This window comes from Zingiber officinale, chromosome 8B, assembly GCF_018446385.1.
Source record: "Zingiber officinale cultivar Zhangliang chromosome 8B, Zo_v1.1, whole genome shotgun sequence".
NCBI lineage: Eukaryota > Viridiplantae > Streptophyta > Magnoliopsida > Zingiberales > Zingiberaceae > Zingiber > Zingiber officinale.
The window spans coordinates 534,482-552,089 of NC_056001.1; the positions used below are offsets into that span (position 1 = coordinate 534,482).

The 17,608-nt window shown below is 45.0% G+C and overlaps 1 protein-coding gene across 2 annotated transcripts; it reads left to right on the plus strand.

Moving 5' to 3' along the window:
• The first annotated feature begins 11,450 nt into the window (after positions 1–11,450).
• LOC122015361 lies at positions 11,451–16,045 on the plus strand. Of its 2 annotated transcripts, none has more exons than XM_042572214.1 (2): positions 11,451–11,661; positions 13,270–16,045. In XM_042572214.1, the coding sequence occupies exon 2, from the start codon at positions 13,305–13,307 to the stop codon at positions 15,741–15,743; it is 2,439 nt and encodes an 812-aa protein (XP_042428148.1). In that variant the 5' UTR covers positions 11,451–11,661; positions 13,270–13,304; the 3' UTR covers positions 15,744–16,045. The 2 variants fall into 2 exon arrangements, with proteins under 2 accessions (XP_042428148.1, XP_042428149.1); XM_042572215.1 differs by having other exon boundaries at positions 13,328–16,045.
• Positions 16,046–17,608: the final 1,563 nt, after the last annotated feature.

Consider the following 17,608-nt stretch of genomic DNA (forward strand, 5'->3'; position numbering starts at 1 on the left):
GCTCAAATGTCAAAGGGTCGAACGGAGGATAAATGCAACGACCGATTATGACAGGTAAAACTTGATCGGTGGGAGACATGTCCGAGTGGACAATCCTTCTGACTAGGGAGAATATCATAAGCAAGCTCTCAAGTCATATTATTAAGACGTCGAGGGAGACCAGATAGTTTGTCCAAAAGGAGGAAGGTCGGCAGGTTACTACACAGACACTGCACGGACGAGTAATTGAAGTTGACAGAGAGGAGTGCTCCCGGTCGGACGGCTACCCCGCTTGGCCAAGCAGCAGGACCTGACTGTGGACAGAGCGGAGTCCTGGCCGAGCGACTGATCAGCTCGGCCAAATAGCAGGACTGTGGTCCTCGCAACATCCTTTTGGGGGAGTGCCGTTGATACTAAGCACGGTCGACAAGCGGATCGTACAACGGAAGCCTTATTAAGATAGGTGTAGGACATAGTGGAGGACGTGGCCACGAATATATCGAAGAACATGCCCACATCTCGAGGAACGTACACGTTGTCCACTAGGGCTCTATATAAAAAGGGGGTCCATCACCGACGAAGGTACGCGTGATTTATTTTGGCACATAATATAATTCTACTATTTCACTTCTTCTCCATATTTCAGTGATTGACTTGGGCATCAGAGGTCAACGTTGGAGAACCCTTCCCTGTCTCGACACTGACATCGTTTGTCTGTAGAGTGAGCGGAGTCTACATTCGGTCAGTGAAACCATCACATCCTAGCTTTTCAGTTGTCCACTTGACCACATGCTTATATTAATTTGGATCACACTTCGATAACTAAGTAATTAAGAATTGAGCTTGATAAAAAAATATTACAAAAATAAGTGAAGTAAAGTGGCTTTAATTATATGCAAATTAAAGTTGACTTACATCTACTCTCTTCAATTCCAACATGTTACCCAAAAAAATATAAATAAAATACATTCTATTTTAATCAGACTAAAATTATAATTGTAGTTGATTTATCAAACTATTAATTAATAACCAAAAGTGAACTAGAAAAATGGAAATTAGTTGAATGCAGATATACCTACCCATCAATTGAAGAATAAATAATGTGCTGGTGAATTGGCACTATCAATATTGCATTAGTTCACAAGTAATAGAACAACCCTTTAAGCATCCTCTTGTTGAATGGATGTTTTGGCTATTTGTTTTACATTAATTAATTATGATATTTATTAGAACGACCATTTAAATACGTTTTATATTTGATTTTCTATGATATTTAACTTTGAGAATATGATTACTATAATTTTTCAAATGGCGCACCCAAAGTTTAGAATTATCCAGAAAGGTACCTCATGCTTTGAGAATATCCAAAAGACACACTTCTTTTCCATTTTATCCTTTCCGTCAAACAAGAGCGGAGCCAAGTTATGGCTTACCTAGTTTGTAGCCCGGAGGTCGACGATGACGAATCTCGAATTTACAGTGGAAAACAAATGAAAAATACGAGAGAAAGAGGAATTAGCCCGGGACGACGACGACTGAATCGGTACCCATTGCTAATAACCTAGAATCAGCCTGGATAGATCATTCGGACCGGCTCCGCCATTGCTGTCAAAGTTATTTTTTTTTTCTTTCTCCTTAGTATATAACTTTTCTCTTTTTGCATTCCTCCTATTAAACTTTTTTTCTTCTCTCCTTTCCATGCAGTAACCACTGTATTATTAATTTTTTTAAAATCAGCATCACTATTTAATTATATTAGCACCGTGATAATGTTGGTTTCTAAATACCAACATCACGGAGATGTTGGTTTCTAAAAATCAACGTCACCGTTGTGGTGTTGATTTTTTAAAAACAGTAAAAAATTTATGAGAAAATTATATTTTCAGTCCTATAATTTGTATCTTTTTCAATTTTAGTCCTGTTATGAGTTAATTTACGTTCTTAGTCCTGTAACTTGTAATATTTTCTAATTTTAGTCATTTTTCTTCCAAAATTAAAATTTTTCAACGAAAAATATGTAGTTTGTGGTTAGAATATAAAAAGCACATGAGTCAAAAAAAATAAAATCCCTAAATTCAATTTACAACTCAAAATTTCAATTTTAGAGGAAAAAGGATTGAAATTGAAAAATATTACAAGTTACATGACTAAAAATATAAATTTACTCATAACAGGACTAAAATTGAAAAAAAAAAATATAAGTTACAGGACTAAAAACATAATTTTTCTCAAAATTTATATTTAGACTTCTAAGCACTATTGAAATCTAGAGGTTTCAGTTAAAATATATTGATAGAACTAAATAATTCTGATTAAACCCATTCAAAGTGCTATAGATTTCACCAGTTTATATGTGCCAAGATGTATCAGTTTGAAATAATCAATAAGAAGGTTTTCAAAATTTATGATTTTAATATATATTGACACACACATAACTTATCATAGAGATATTAGAACTAAGAACTAGGCACGGACATTATAAATATTTTTACTGTACTATTCTTTTCCATTACTCGTCAACTTTTTATAAATCCAAATTTTCTAAGTCCATCAATAGATTTTTAGTAACTCTAATTTGACCTATTTCGATTTCTATAAATTTTTATGATGCTCCAGAGACCAAATATATCATTCTGTACTATTTTTAAAAATCAACATCATAACCGATCCTGTCCGAACCAGGAGTCAACGGACACTGGGCACGTGGCGCTCCCTGCTGGATCCTCGAGCGCTCCGGCGAACCTGCAGCAAAACCGAGCCGGGAGGGGTGTCCCGGCGACGGCCCTTCGACGCTCAAGTCAGGCGAGGAATAACGAATAGGTGGCCTCAAGATGAAGATTTGCATACCTCCGGTGAAGAAATGGAGACCTTATATAGACCTCTCGAAGAAGCCTGGGCGCGCCAATCAAAGCAACCACCTGCTTTTGACCATGCCCAGGTATGAGTCTGTCAGAAGGACCATGCTCAGATATGAGTCTGTCAGAAAGACGTCCATGAGGCCATACTGCTACTGTATCAACCTTTCCATGATGTGACGGCAAGATCCTCCATCGTGCACTCTTGTGTACGGCGTAATCATCAGACATGCCGTTATCGACATCCCATATCCTGGCCGAACGGACCACCCGCTCGGCCCTTCGGTCCCAGCCGGGCAGACGCCCCGCTCGGCCCTTCGGTTCTCCCGCCTTGGCGTCGGAAACCCCAGCCCATGACTGGGTTATCTTTGGTTCCGCTCGGACCTATTCAGCTGCTTGGCGCGGCCATTAACCGCTTAGTCAGCCCTCCATCTGTCCTCAAGCTGAGACCCCTCAGGAAGTAGATCCCCCATTCTTACCGCCGGATCACTTGCCTTCCCTTCAAGTCTAGTCGAAGGAGGCAGTGAGTCCGACTGACTGGACTATGTGTCCGAGCGGGCGGTTGCCGCCTTTCCGTAGCTTATAATATTCCTGGGGCCGTTCGGCCCTTCTGCCAAATTCAGCCGCTCGGCTCTTCATTTTGGTTGTCTTGTCGCTCAATATAATGTGAATATTTGCTTGTATTTGTTTGCCCTTCATTGTCTCCTTTTAGTGTGTTGCTGCTTATTCGTAGAATCAGTTGGGCTCCCCATGTTTCCTACTAAACGACTGATCAGGTTAATCGGTAGACTCGTTTTCCTCGAAATCGTTTAACGCTTGGCTATACTGTTCGCATCCAGTGAATGCGAAGTATTGGCAAACCGATGGCCGATCAGACCTAATTAATTTAGTACTTGCGAACGCTCGTTATTTGGCGTCCTTAGTTCCGTCCAAGTTCACAGTCGAGAGTTCGGCACTCGATCTTTGATGGAGTTCGACGGCGCGGATAAATGGAGCCGATCGGCGCGGCTCTCGATTTTTAACGACGGAGCTCGTCGACCTTTCGCTCGGACATTTATAGCCGATGGCACGGCTCTCGATTTTTAACGACGGAGCTCGTCGGCGCGGATGTTTATAGCCGATCGGCGCGACTCTCGATTTTTAACGACGGTGCTCGTCGGCGCGGATGTTTATAGCCGATCGGCGCGGCTCTCGATTTTTAACGACGGTGCTCATCGGCGCGGATGTTTATAGTCGATCGGCGCAGCTCTCGATTTTTAACGACGGTGCTCGTCGGCGCGGATGTTTATAGCCGACGGCGCGACTCTCGATTTTTAACGACGGTGCTCGTCGGTGCGGATGTTTATAGCCGATCGGCGCGGCTCTCGATTTTTAACGACGGTGCTCGTCGGCGCGGATGTTTATAGCCGACGGCGTGACTCTCGATTTTTAACGACGATGCTCGTCGGCGCGAATGTTTATAGCCGATCGGCGCGGCTCTCGATTTTTAACGACGGTGCTCGTCGGCGCGGATGTTTATAGCCGATCGGCGCGGCTCTCGATTTTTAACGACGGTGCTCGTCGGCGCGGATGTTTATAGCCGATCGGCGCGGCTCTCGATTTTTAACGACGGTGCTCGTCGGCTCTGGCTAATTTTGACGCTTCCGTTCGGCGAAGCTTTTTGCCCTCCTTTTTATCACTTGTGGTTCCTTTCACCCAGCTTGGATAACGTGCTCTTGGCCGAATGGCTTAGGGTCTGCTTCGTGGAGCATTTTGGCTAGGATAATATACCTCCGTCCGAATGGTACGGGCCTTCAATTTTAGAGCGCTTGGCCCGACCCATTTACCTCCGGCCGAGCGGCTCGGGGCCTGCGTTCTTTTGTTGGCGATGCCTTATTTGTTCTCTTGATTTTTTGTTTCTGCATTTCAAGCATTCAGTCGAAAAAAGTACACAAGATGATTTACATAGGCACACCTTTCACCCTGCCCGGTAAGGCTGGAGGTGGTTCGCGCTCCACGGCCTATCTAGCTGCCGACCTTCCTCATCCTCCAAATAATACGCTCCCGAGCGGAGCTTCTCGATGATTTTGAAGGGACCTGCCCATGGAGCTTCAAGCTTGCCGACTTCGCCGACCGGCTTGACTTTCTTCCAGACAAGATCGCCAACCTGGAATGACCTGGGAATGACGCGCCGGTTGTAGTTTTGCTTCATCCGTTGACGGTATGCCATCAGCCGAACGGACGCCTTTGCCCTCTCCTCATCTACCAAATCCAGCTCCATGTTTCTCCGTTCGGCGTTGTCATCATCGTAGCTCTGGACCCGGGCGGACTCAACGCCGACTTCAACCGGAATGACAGCCTCGCCGCCATATACCAAATGGAACGGTGTGACTCCTGTCCCTTCTTTTGGCGTCGTTCGGATGGCCCACAAGACGCTCGGCACTTCATCTGGCCAACTTCCTCCCAAATGGTCGAGCCGAGCGCGCAGAATACGGAGAATTTCCCGGTTGACCACTTCAGCTTGACCGTTGCTCTGAGGATAGGCCACGGACGTGAAGTGTTGCTCGATGCCGTAGTTTTTGCACCAATCTTCTAGCACCTTCCCTGTGAATTGCCGTCCATTGTCTGAAACCAATCGGCGAGGGATACCGAACATACAGATGATGTGTTGCCAGATGAATTTTTTGACCATCTGTTCGGTGATCCTGGCCAGCGGCTCGGCCTCCACCCACTTGGAAAAATAATCGACCGCCACCAGCAAAAATTTCCTCTGTCCGGTCGCCATCGGAAATGGACCAACAATATCCATTCCCCATTGGTCGAACGGGCATGAAACGCTTGACGCCTTCATTTCTTCGGCCGGTCGGTGGGAGAAGTTGTGATACTTCTGGCATGAAAGGCAGGTAGATACTGTCCGAGCGGCATCTGTTTGTAAAGTTGGCCAAAAGTATCCGGCCAAGAGGATCTTCTTGGCCAACGAGCGCCCGCCCGGATGACCCCCGCATGATCCTTGATGTACTTCCTGGAGGATGTAAGCTGAGTCCTCCGAGCTTACACATTTCAGCAACGGGCGCGAGAAAGCTTTCTTGTAAAGCTGATCTCCGATGAGTGTAAACCGACCGGCTCTTCTTCTGAGGAGCCGGGCTGCATATTCATCGGAGGGTGCGGTGCCCGAACGGAGAAATTCTATAATAGGTGTCCTCCAGTCACTTGGAAACGTGAGGCCTTGCATCCGATCGACTTGCGCCACCAGCAGTACTTTTTCAATTGGTTGCTGAATGGCAACTGGTGTTATTGAACTCGCGAGTTTGGCTAACTCGTCTGCTGCCTGGTTCTCCGTTCGGGGGATCTTCTGTATAAGAACCTCTCGGAAAGTAGCTTTGAGTTTTTCAAAGGCCTCAACGTAGAGTTTAAGCCGAACACTGTTGATTTCAAAGGTGCCAGAAAGTTGTTGAGCGGCCAACTGTGAATCCGAATAGAGAGTCACCCGACCGGCACCCACATGCCGGGCTGCCTGCAATCCGGCTATGAGGGCCTCATACTCTGCTTCGTTGTTGGTAGCTTTGTAATCCAGCCGGACGGATAGGTGCATCTTCTCTTCTTGAGGTGAGAGCAGCAATATTCCAATCCCACTTCCGAGCCGAGTGGAGGATCCATCCACATATATTCTCCACATAGCTTCCGGCTCTGGCCTTTGCACTTCGGTCACAAAATCAGCCAAGGATTGGGCTTTGATCGCCGAGCGGGGCTGATATTGGATGTCAAATTCACTTAATTCTGTCGTCCACTTGATAAGCCGTCCGGACGCTTCTGGATTTAACAGCACTCTTCCGAGTGGACTGTTCGTCCGGACAATGATGGTGTGAGCCAAGAAATACGGTCGAAGGCGCCGAGCGGCTAGAACTAAAGCAAAGGCCAACTTCTCGAGCCCGGTGTAACGAGATTCAGCATCTTTTAAAATGTGGCTTAGAAAATACACCGGCTGCTCTTCACCGCTTGCCCTCACAAGTGCTGAGCCTACAGCATGCTCAGTTGACGACAAATAAATATAAAGTGACTCACCCCCGATCGGCTTGGCTAGCACTGGCAGAGAATTAAGATATGTCTTCAATTCTCCGAACGCTCGGTCACATTCTTCGTCCCACTGGAACTTAGTAGCCTTGCGCAGGATCTTGAAGAATGGAAGGCTCCGGTCGGCGGTTTTGGAGATGAATCTGGACAAAGCAGTTATCCGACCGGTCAACCTCTGCACTTCTCTTGTATTTCTTGGGGGTGGCATGTCTTGCAGAGCTTTCACCTTGCTGGGATTTGCTTCGATTCCCCGCTCGGTCACTATGTACCCCAAGAAACGCCCTCCTTTTGCTCCGAACAGGCACTTCTGGGGATTTAGCTTGACTCCATATTTGCGCAGCGTTCGGAAGGTTTCTTCCATGTCCTTGAAAAGATCGGCCGCTAGGACGGATTTGATAAGAATGTCGTCCACATAGACTTCCAGATTACGCCCAATCTGCTCCTTGAACACTTTGTTCATCAAGCGTTGATAGGTGGCTCCGGCATTCTTCAATCCGAACGGCATCACATTATAGCAATATGTGTCGTCGGCCGTTACGAAGCTTACTTTTTCTTGATCTTCCCGGGCGAGCGGCACTTGATGATATCCTTGATAGGCGTCAAGCATGCAAATTAATTCGCAGCCGGCCGTAGAGTCCACCAGCTGATCTATCCGGGGCAGAGGATAGAAGTCCTTGGGGCATGCTTTGTTTAAGTCCCGAAAGTCGATGCAGACTCTCCACTTGCCGCCTGGCTTGGAGACCAATACTACATTGGCCAGCCAGCTAGGGAACTGCACCTCGCGTATGTGGCCGGCCTCCAGAAGTTTTTCTACTTCCGCCTGGATGATGACATTCTGCTCGGTACTGAAATCCCTTTTTCTCTGCTTCACTGGCCGAGCGTCCGGTCGGACATGCAATTCATGCTGCGCTAGGCTCGGCGAAATTCCGGGTAACTCATGTGTCGACCAGACGAAGACATCATGATTTCGTTGGAGGCATTGGATCAGTTCCTCCTTCTGCTCCTCCTCCAGATCAGAGGCGATAAAAGTTGTAGCCTCCGATCGGGTCGGGTGAATCTGTACTTCCTCTTTTTCTTCATAAATTAAAGAGGGTGGCTTTTCAGTGATGACATTTACCTCGATTCGAGGTGCCTTCCGAGCAGAGTTGGATTCGGCTCGGACCATCTCGATATAGCATCGCCGAGCTGCTAACTGATCTCCCCGTACTTCTCCTACTTTGTCTTCGACGGGGAACTTCATCTTCTGGTGGAAGGTTGAGATGACCGCTCGGAATTCGCCGAGCGCCGGTCGTCCCAAAATGACGTTGTAGGACGAGGGAGAGTTAACCACCACGAAATTTATTGTCCTGGTCCTCCTGAGCGGCTCCTCTCCCAGCGAGGTAGTCAGCCGGATCTGTCCGACCGGCTGAACTTCGTTGCCCGTAAACCCGTAGAGGGGGGTCGTCATGGGCTGCAGCTCGGCTCGATCAATTTGCAGCTGATCAAACGCCTTCTTGAATATGATGTTGACCGAGCTCCCTGTGTCAACAAATACGCGGTGAATAGTATAATTTGCTATTACCGCTTTAATGAGCAGAGCGTCGTCGTGGGGCACTTCAACTCCTTCTAAGTCTCCGGGCCCGAAAGTGATTTCCGGTCCACTTGCCCGCTCTTGGCTACAGCCGACTGCGTGGATCTGCAGCTGCCGGACGCCCGCCTTTCTGGCTCGGTTGGAGTCTCCTCCAGTCGGCCCGCCAGCAATAACGTTGATCTCGCCCCGGGAAGTATTGCTCCTGTTTTCCTCTTCTCGAGTGGACGGTCGGGACCGTTCTCTGGACGCCCGGCGATTCTCCTGTCTCGGAGATCGGTGCCGATCGGGTGTCTGTTGATGTCGCCTCTCGGCGCGGGTCCGGTCAGCTTCATGAGTCCTTTGTCTCCTGTCGATGGGAGGTGACCGTCGTTCGGCATTCCTGGGAACGGGATTGGCCACGAAGGAAAGACTTCGACAATCCTTCGTGTTATGCGTATCCGTCTGGTGGAAGGAGCAGAACATAGGGGTCCACCTCTTCTTTGGCTTGGGCCGAGCGGCAGCCACTTCTTGTACGTGCGACCTGGCGTGGGGGGATCGGATTGCTTCGGCTCTCGGTCCTCTAGGTGGCTGCTGAGCGGCGTGCTGTTTCCGCTCGGCATGAATAAGTGCCCGCTCGGTAGGAGTTTCCTTTTTCCGGGCGGCTTGCGCTTCTTCCACGTTTATGTATTCGTTGGCCCGATGTAACATATGATCATAATCTCGGGGCGGCTTTCGGATGAGCGACCGGAAGAAGTCCCCATCCACAAGGCCCTGCGTGAAGGCATTCATCATCGTCTCCGATGTGGCCGTTGGGATATCCATCGGCACTTGGTTGAATCGCTAGATGTAAGCTCGAAGGGATTCTCTCGACTCTTGCTTGATGGCAAATAAGCTGACACTTGTCTTCTGATAACGCCGACTGCTAGCGAAGTGGTGGAGGAAGGCCGTTCGAAAGTCCTTAAAGCTAGCGATGGATCCGTCCGGCAGCCTCCGAAACCACCGTTGAGCCGATCCCGAGAGAGTTCTAAGGAAGACGCGACACTTTACTCCATCTGTATATTGATGGAGTGTAGTTGTGTTATCAAACTTACCCAGATGATCATCCGGGTCCGTTGTTCCGTTGTACTCGCCGATCGTCGGAGGCACGTAGTGCTTGGGTAGAGGGTCTCGTAGAATAGCCTCCGAGAATTGGCGATTGATCCGCTCGGGAGATGAGTCTGCCCGGGGAGCTTTCCCTTTTCTGTCATCCCGCCTTGGCATTTCGTCTGAAGAAGAGCCTCTATCTCTCCGAGCTGGTGCGGCTTCAGGGGTGCGAAATAAGGCCCGGTGGAATGCGACGGTGGCCTGAGGTGCTTCCGCTCGGCCACCCGACGCAGATGTTGCTTGTTGCTCCGGCTGCTCGGCCGCTGCTTTTTGTTTTTGCTCCACAAGTTTGGCGGCCCTCATCTCGACCAGAGCGTCGAGTTCTTCTGTTGAAAGCGCCACCGTGTGTAGTCGTCCAGCCTCGTCCATCGTTCCCGTTCCCACAGACGGCGCCAATTTGATCCTGTCCGAACCAGGAGTCAACGGACACTGGGCACGTGGCGCTCCCTGCTGGATCCTCGAGCGCTCCGGCGAACCTGCAGCAAAACCGAGCCGGGAGGGGTGTCCCGGCGACGGCCCTCCGACGCTCAAGTCAGGCGAGGAATAACGAATAGGTGGCCTCAAGATGAAGATTTGCATACCTCCGGTGAAGAAATGGAGACCTTATATAGACCTCTCGAAGAAGCCTGGGCGCGCCAATCAAAGCAACCACCTGCTTTTGACCATGCCCAGGTATGGGTCTGTCAGAAGGACCATGCTCAGATATGGGTCTGTCAGAAAGACGTCCATGAGGCCATACTGCTACTGTATCAACCTTTCCATGATGTGACGGCAAGATCCTCCATCGTGCACTCTTGTGTACGGCGTAATCATCAGACATGCCGTTATCGACATCCCATATCCTGAGCCAAACGAATAGGCCGCTCGGCTAACCTTTGTACCCTCGCCCTTATCCTGGCCGAACGGACCACCCGCTCGGCCCTTCGGTCCCAGCCGGGCAGACGCCCCGCTCGGTCCTTCGGTTCTCCCGCCTTGGCGTCGGAAACCCCAGCCCATGACTGGGTTATCTTTGGTTCCGCTCGGACCTATTCAGCTGCTTGGCGCGGCCATTAACCGCTTAGTCAGCCTCCATCTGTCCTCAAGCTAAGACCCCTCAGGAAGTGGATCCCCTATTTTTATCGTCGGATTAATAACTTACACTAATACTGTTGCGATGCTGATTTTTATAAACTATCCAAAAAATAAAAATCAGCACCACTATTTTACTTATTTTTTGAAATCAATATGATGTTAATTTTTAAAAATTAGTATCATAATGGTGTTATTATAATTAGATTGTAGTATTGATTTTTAAAAAGTAATATTATATTAACTATTGTATATATGCATAAGAAAAAAAAAGTTTAATTTAATTTAAGAGAAGTGAGAAAGGAAGAAATTGCTGAGAGAAGAAAAACGAAGAAAAAATCAATTTTATTAGAGGGATAAAACGGGAAACGTGGTACGTTTTTTTTAGGCTTTCTTAAATATTAGAGAGTGTTCGGACCGTCCTAAACTTTAGGTACGTCTTTGAAAATCACCTATATGGTTATGGTATACAAATCAAATTATAATAATGGTAACATCGCATTAAATGTTGAGTTCATGAGTTGGCATTGGATTATTTTCTAAATTTATTTATTTTTCGTTTGGTTAAATCAATGCCCTAATGAGGAAGTCTTAATTATTAATTATTTTTTTACCTAATTATTTATTTTCGGAAGAGAGAGGCCACAAATTTAAAATTTTAAATATAATTTTTGGTGGGACCGGCCATATAATTATTTTGGAATTATTATCTTGCGTCTCACAATTTGAAGGTGGGGCCCTATGGAGGACTTGGGCCCCCTTGTCAGCCAAATCTTCCTTTTTCTTGTTCCTCTCTTTCTTCCCTTGTCAGTCTCTACTTTGTCCAGTTAAAGGAAGCACGCTGGGGACAACGCCGTCACCACGCCATCGGCTCGCACACGGTTGATTGCCTCAGCACGGGATCTGATTCTGTTTTGTCTCTTTGGTACTCGGAGTTCGGAGGGGAGGTGCGATCTTGATGGGGCTTCAGCAGCTTCTTTGACGGACTCGCCGACATATTGCTCGTGGAGTCGAAAGGTTGTGCTTTCTGTGATGTTTTGAGTAAACCGATCGGTTCTTGTTCGTATGTTTCTTGGAACTTCGGATCAGTCTTTCCCTTGTTTTTATCGATTCTCTCCACAAAGCTGCGCGTTAAAGATGCTCTTTTTAGGGGAAAATTGATGATTCATCTGCTTTATGCCCTTCTAATTTTGTTCTTTTGATTTCTCATTCTTTGTCGATTAAAGGGATTTTTAGATTTTTTTTTTTGTTGTTGTTTCCGTCGAAGATTGAGTTTCTATCGATGTGTCAATAATTTCATATGATTCCTGACGGAACAGAATTTGTAATGGTTCGTTTTTACTGAGGTTTCACGTTATGTTGTCAGTAGACTCATCCGATGATTTGACGGACATGGTTGTTAGATCGGGTTCTTTCGTCTTGTTCTTTGCCACGATGTTGAAAAGAAGTGTACATAAGATGTTTGTATAATTTGAATCCTTCCTTTTCTTCCTTGGTGATGTCTTATAGATTCTTATCTTGAAAAAGCATTGTCACATGCTTATCGACGATCTGAACCCTCCACAGATGTAGTTTTTTTGTTTTCCTTTTGCCCCCCTCGTATATGCGTTTCAGAAAGAAATACAAGCACTGGCGGAGCCAGGATTTGTAGCCCGCCTGGGCTACAAATCTCCTCCAGATTGCTCCCCGGGCTATAGAGCAAGTTTTATTGTAGCCCGCCTGGACATCAATGGGTAAAAATACATTATTTTAGCAAGTCCACCCGGGCTACAGCCCGGGGAAGCTTACACCTGGCTCCGCCATTGAATACAAGAGCGTGATGCATATTTATCTTTGAAAAGTTTTTTCCTTTCATTTTCCTTTTTTGCTTTTCTAACAGAATTAGCCTTGTGCAGTTGTAATAGCCTGCCTTTGACAATTTCAGTTCACTAGTCTTACTGTTGGAGTTGTTTGGATTCCATAAATTAAACAAGATGTTCTTATTTTTGAACTGTTTATGAATTTGGTAAGTAGGCATGGATTTCAGACATGCTCATCACCCATTTTATCATGTTTGCAATTTCCTTGCCATTATGTAGGACATGTTCCTGTGGTTCACAATTCTAGGTCAGTTTTGGGACAAACAAGTAGTTTTTCACCTTAATTCTCTTTGCTTTCTGTAGGACATTTATAAGCTTTCTCCAAATTAATTTCATGGGTGAACACTGATAATCTGACAATAGTTCATAATGCAATTCTTTTAAAGAAAATAATTAACTTGCTTAATTAAAGATTGTTCAATAAAAGATTAGGTGTTTTTATCATAAAAATACACTGTTAATATTGGCCGAGGCACATTTCAGATTGTTTCAAATCTCATCTGATACAGATGGTACTCTATGGGCCTGATAAACGACCAGCTCTCATTGGATTGCTTAATACCATTTAGTTGGTAGTATATAACTTTTTAAATGATAGTATTGCTTGAGAATAGCTTGGTGTACTCTTTTCATTAGTACCATATCATTCTGAGCCTAGAACACTATCAGTAACTAATTGAGACTTTGAAGCATGATTTTAGCCACTCCTGTTTTCAGACCTGATACAAGGAGTTCCACTAAGTTCTTTTATCTTCTTTGTCTACAGCTCTTCATGTTTGATTACTGGGAATTTGACATCACATGCCTACCTTATGTTTGTTTAGGATTCTGGATATTAGACACAAATTTCTCACTACAATGAGTGAAGAAGCAGCAGAGAGGATTACTATTTCTCTAACCCCTGAGCTAGCAAAGCGTAAAAGTTCAGTGGAAAAAAACTCAACAGTGAAAATAGGAAAGGGAGGTTCAACATCTGAAGAAAGGCCAGTTCCTCATTACCTAAGAGCCTCCACAACTTCTTGCCACCATTTTTGCAAGTATGGAATAAAGCATGATTTTGAGGTTAAGAAAAGGCATCCTGTTCGTAAAAGATTCTTAGCCAATAAAGACATGTTTATTGATGAAAAAGATGAAGTCTTAGTTGCTAATAAGCTAGAAAGAGGAACGAAAGATTATTCAGATTTGCCACCTGAGAAGATAATTCAGATTTCTGAATTTCCAACAGAGAAGATAATCCAGCTCCCTGACTCACCTACAAATCCAGAGGACGTTTCAGTTCAAGATTCCATTGTCAGGGAGTTTGGTTTTCCTTCAAGTGGTAAGAAGACTGATTCACTTGTTGGTCATGTACCTCCAAATCAAGATGACAGATCATCAGAGCAAACAACAAGCATCCAACTAATGACCCCACCATCCGTCTCAACAAGCAATGTGTCTGATCAGTCACCTAATATGCCTGAAGGATTGCCTCTGAAACCTATAAGCATCAATCTTGAACAGAAGGCAATTGAGAATGTCATTGCCTTCAGTGAGATTGAACCTACAGAAGGATTATCAGCTGAACCTGTTGTGGTAAAGCTTATTGTTTCATCATTGATTGGACATAGCAATACTTCAGTTGCACATACAACTTCCAATCAACCAGAAAGGATCTGTGAAGAGCCATTAAAGGAAGATCCGAGTGCCACATTTCCTATACAAGAAAACACTGCTTCTAGTGAGCATACTACTTTTAGTGAACCAGATGCATTGTCTGTTGAAGTGCCAAGCATGAAACCCAAGAATCACAAGGATGCAAGATCTGCCCAGAAAGAACTTGCAAATAGTGGCATGACACAGAAAGTAACACCATCTACTGCAAGTAAGAGAGGAAAAAAGGCAAATCCCAGTCTAGCGGTCGAAGCAAATGGAGATACAACTGAGCTCAAGATAGAAAATGAAAATATCGGTACCCAAGAAAGAACTGAAGTCATTTGGCATGCAAAGGTCATGGTATCTGGGACTTCAAATGGAAATGGAAAGAATCCATCATCTGTAAGAAGGAAAATGGTAATTTCTAGTATGGCAGACACTAAACAGATGAGTAACAGAAACCTTGAATCTGAGATAACCAGGACAGCCAAGAAAAGAACTTCATCAGCGTCTAAGACTACTAATGCATCTGTCGAAGCAACCAACCCCATGAAAGCCAAGGATCTCTCACTTAAAGTTATGTGTCAATCAACTTCTTCAGAAAAGCATAAGATAAGCAACATTTCGAGCCATTCAGGTAAAGGAGCGAACAGCATACTGGCACAATCCTTGAGCTCTCTATCTGTGAGATCCCTTACTAGCGAAGTTTCAAAAAAGACGATATATAAACACAGGAATATAATCCCCGTCCCACAGGTGAAAATTGAAAAGGGAGCTGGGAGACCAAGGGTAGAAAGTAATGAATCTAGTGGACCAAAACCAGAGAGCATAAATCTCAGGTCTGTGAAGCAACACGTAATGAAGCATGGGGAAGTTAATAAATCTGCTGGGAAAGATGGTTACCCACGAGGAATCTCCACTGTTTTCTCCAAGAATCAAATTGGTAAACCATATGGAAGAACTGCAAGCGTCCAGTCAGATAAATCATCCACACGTCACAAGTTGAAATTCAGCGGAACTAAGGTAGTAAGCCTTCAATCTGACAAAAATGCGCCAAGAATACTCAGATTCAGACCGGCTAAAATAGCAAGTGACAAACAAAATGCTAAAGAAGACGTCAAGGCAAAGTTCACCGTTATCTCCAAGGGACAAATTGACAGACAACATAGAAGAACTGTGAGTCTCCACTCGGAAGAAAAATTTTCCAGCCCTCAGAAGTTAAAATTTAGCAGAGGTAAGGTAACCAGCCTGCAACCTGAGAACAATGCATCTAGAATTCTCAGATTCAGACGTCGTAAATTGGCAAGTGACAACCAAAATGATCAAGGTGACTTCAACGCAAAGTTTTATAGAAGTGGTCGAAGTATTTCAAACTCCAATGCTCCCATCGCAAAAGCACTCACTGTAGTTTTGAGACATCAAGATGTGCAGGAAAAGAAAGACACGCAAGGTTTGCTAAATCAGGTGATCGAGGAAACTGCTAGTAAACTTGTCGAGACCAGAAAGAGCAAGGTGAAGGCCTTGGTCGGTGCTTTTGAAACTGTTATCTCTCTTCAAGAAGGCAAAGTCTCTCCTCTTCCAGATCCATCAACTCCCTTGGATTCTTAATTTCCATGATTGTTTGCATCATAATATTCTCTTCTTTAGCCATTGAATCTGCAGAAGATCGGATGCACTCTAATAATATATATGCTCTGGAAGGCGTCCAAATGTCTCAGGCAATAATAATGCAGTCAGAATCAGAATAAAAGGCTAACAGGTTGTTCGTCTGTTTGTGTTGGTCCTGCTACATATTTCGTATAGGTTTTGCCACTTGTTTTTGTACTTTGGTCGTACCTCTACTTTTCTCATTCCAGACTTGTCTAAGTTGTGTGCGACAGATACAAATAATTTAGTTTACAATTTTTTTTTCCTTTTGATTTGTTTGTTCGGGGTCAAGGAATTGAACAGTTGAACTTGATTATTTTTACTGTCAATATATTTTATAATTTTTTCCTTAACTGGATGTGAAATGTATATTTTCTGATAACTTATATAAGAAAATATCATTGTAATCTTTTTAAAGCCTAATGAGAGATCTACAAAATGGTCAGTAGGTTTGAGGTAGCCGAAGCAGGGAATCAGAGCGGCGCGGCTTACGACTGGAGTTAGGAGAAGGTCAACCAACAGGGGCAGGTCAACAAGCCAATCCTGGGTGGCGGTGGCGTCGATTGGCTTTATTATACGTAGCGGAGGGGAATGCTCGAGCGTCGAACGAAGGTGGTGGAGACTCGCTAGCAGCTAGCTAGCTACCGGAGGTCAACCCAATCGAGCTCGCACTGATGTGTGTGGTGGTTGTAGCGAAAGCACGGGGATCGGGGACGAGGGGTGGCGGCCTAAAAGAGTGGCAAAAGGTGAAATCGTCACCCTAGCGGTTCCTTGGTCCCGGCCCCACAAGATTTCAGAGGGAGTAAGTCACGGTTAATGCTGGACAGGATAGGTGAATGGGGGTCGAAGGAATTTTTGACACAACATACCAGGATTTTATCCCCGAATGTAACTGGTGATTTTCGACCCCACGGCAAATTGTAGGTACCTAATCAGCTAATCCAACCCGTGGGGGGCGGTGGCGGCTAAAAGAGAGAGAGAGAGAGAGAGAGAGAGAGAGAGAGAGAGTGTGAATGATGTTGGGTTAGGATTTGGTAGGGTATGCTGCAGCTAGGGATGAGATAAGACATCATATACAGGTAGAATAGTTAAGTATCTATCAGGAGTACAAGACAGATATGATTTTGGATGCATGAATATGAGTAACACAAACTCTCTACGTGTAGCCAATCCCTGTTATTAAGGAGGCATATTGTTAGGTGTATCCATCTAAGCAACAATCAGAAAGAAAAGACAATAAAAGAACTGTGTTAGCAACGCGTACATTAACTTCCTCACAATGCATTCGGACCTCATTCCGACAGAATTATATATATATTTTTACACACACAGCTATCAAATTTATTGAACTCACTTCCAACGAAGCTCCGCTGTGCAACTAGCTAGTATTGGAAACAATTTTTAAACTTAATGTAAGAAGACCGAATCGATCGAGCGCATCAATCAGCCCAACAACAAGAAGCGGAGACGAGAAAGGGCAGAACGGACAAATTAAGCAGCTGCCGAACTAATCACGACCTCCCGTTGTACAAATTAAAGAGAAAAAAATATAGATTATATAAAAAAAAATACATGGTCCACATTTCGACAGCATAAACATACATCTACTGAAAAATCAATCTTAATTTACTTGAGTTTAAGCCGACAATCCTCCATTGTGATTTCTTTCAAATCGCGAAGAAATAGCACACGAGCATAAGCCAGGAAAGAAAGAACAAGAGAGGACTCACGAGGTCCAATATATATATAAATATACGCATGAAGCAGAAATTATTTATCTAAAGCAGCAATTAGGGTTGCTAACTCTATCCGCGATCTAGCTAGTT

Excerpts from the sequence above, each read along its gene's own strand:
- LOC122015361 (XM_042572214.1), top strand. The coding sequence starts at position 13,305 with ATGCCTACCTTATGTTTGTTTAGGATTCTGGATATTAGACACAAATTT.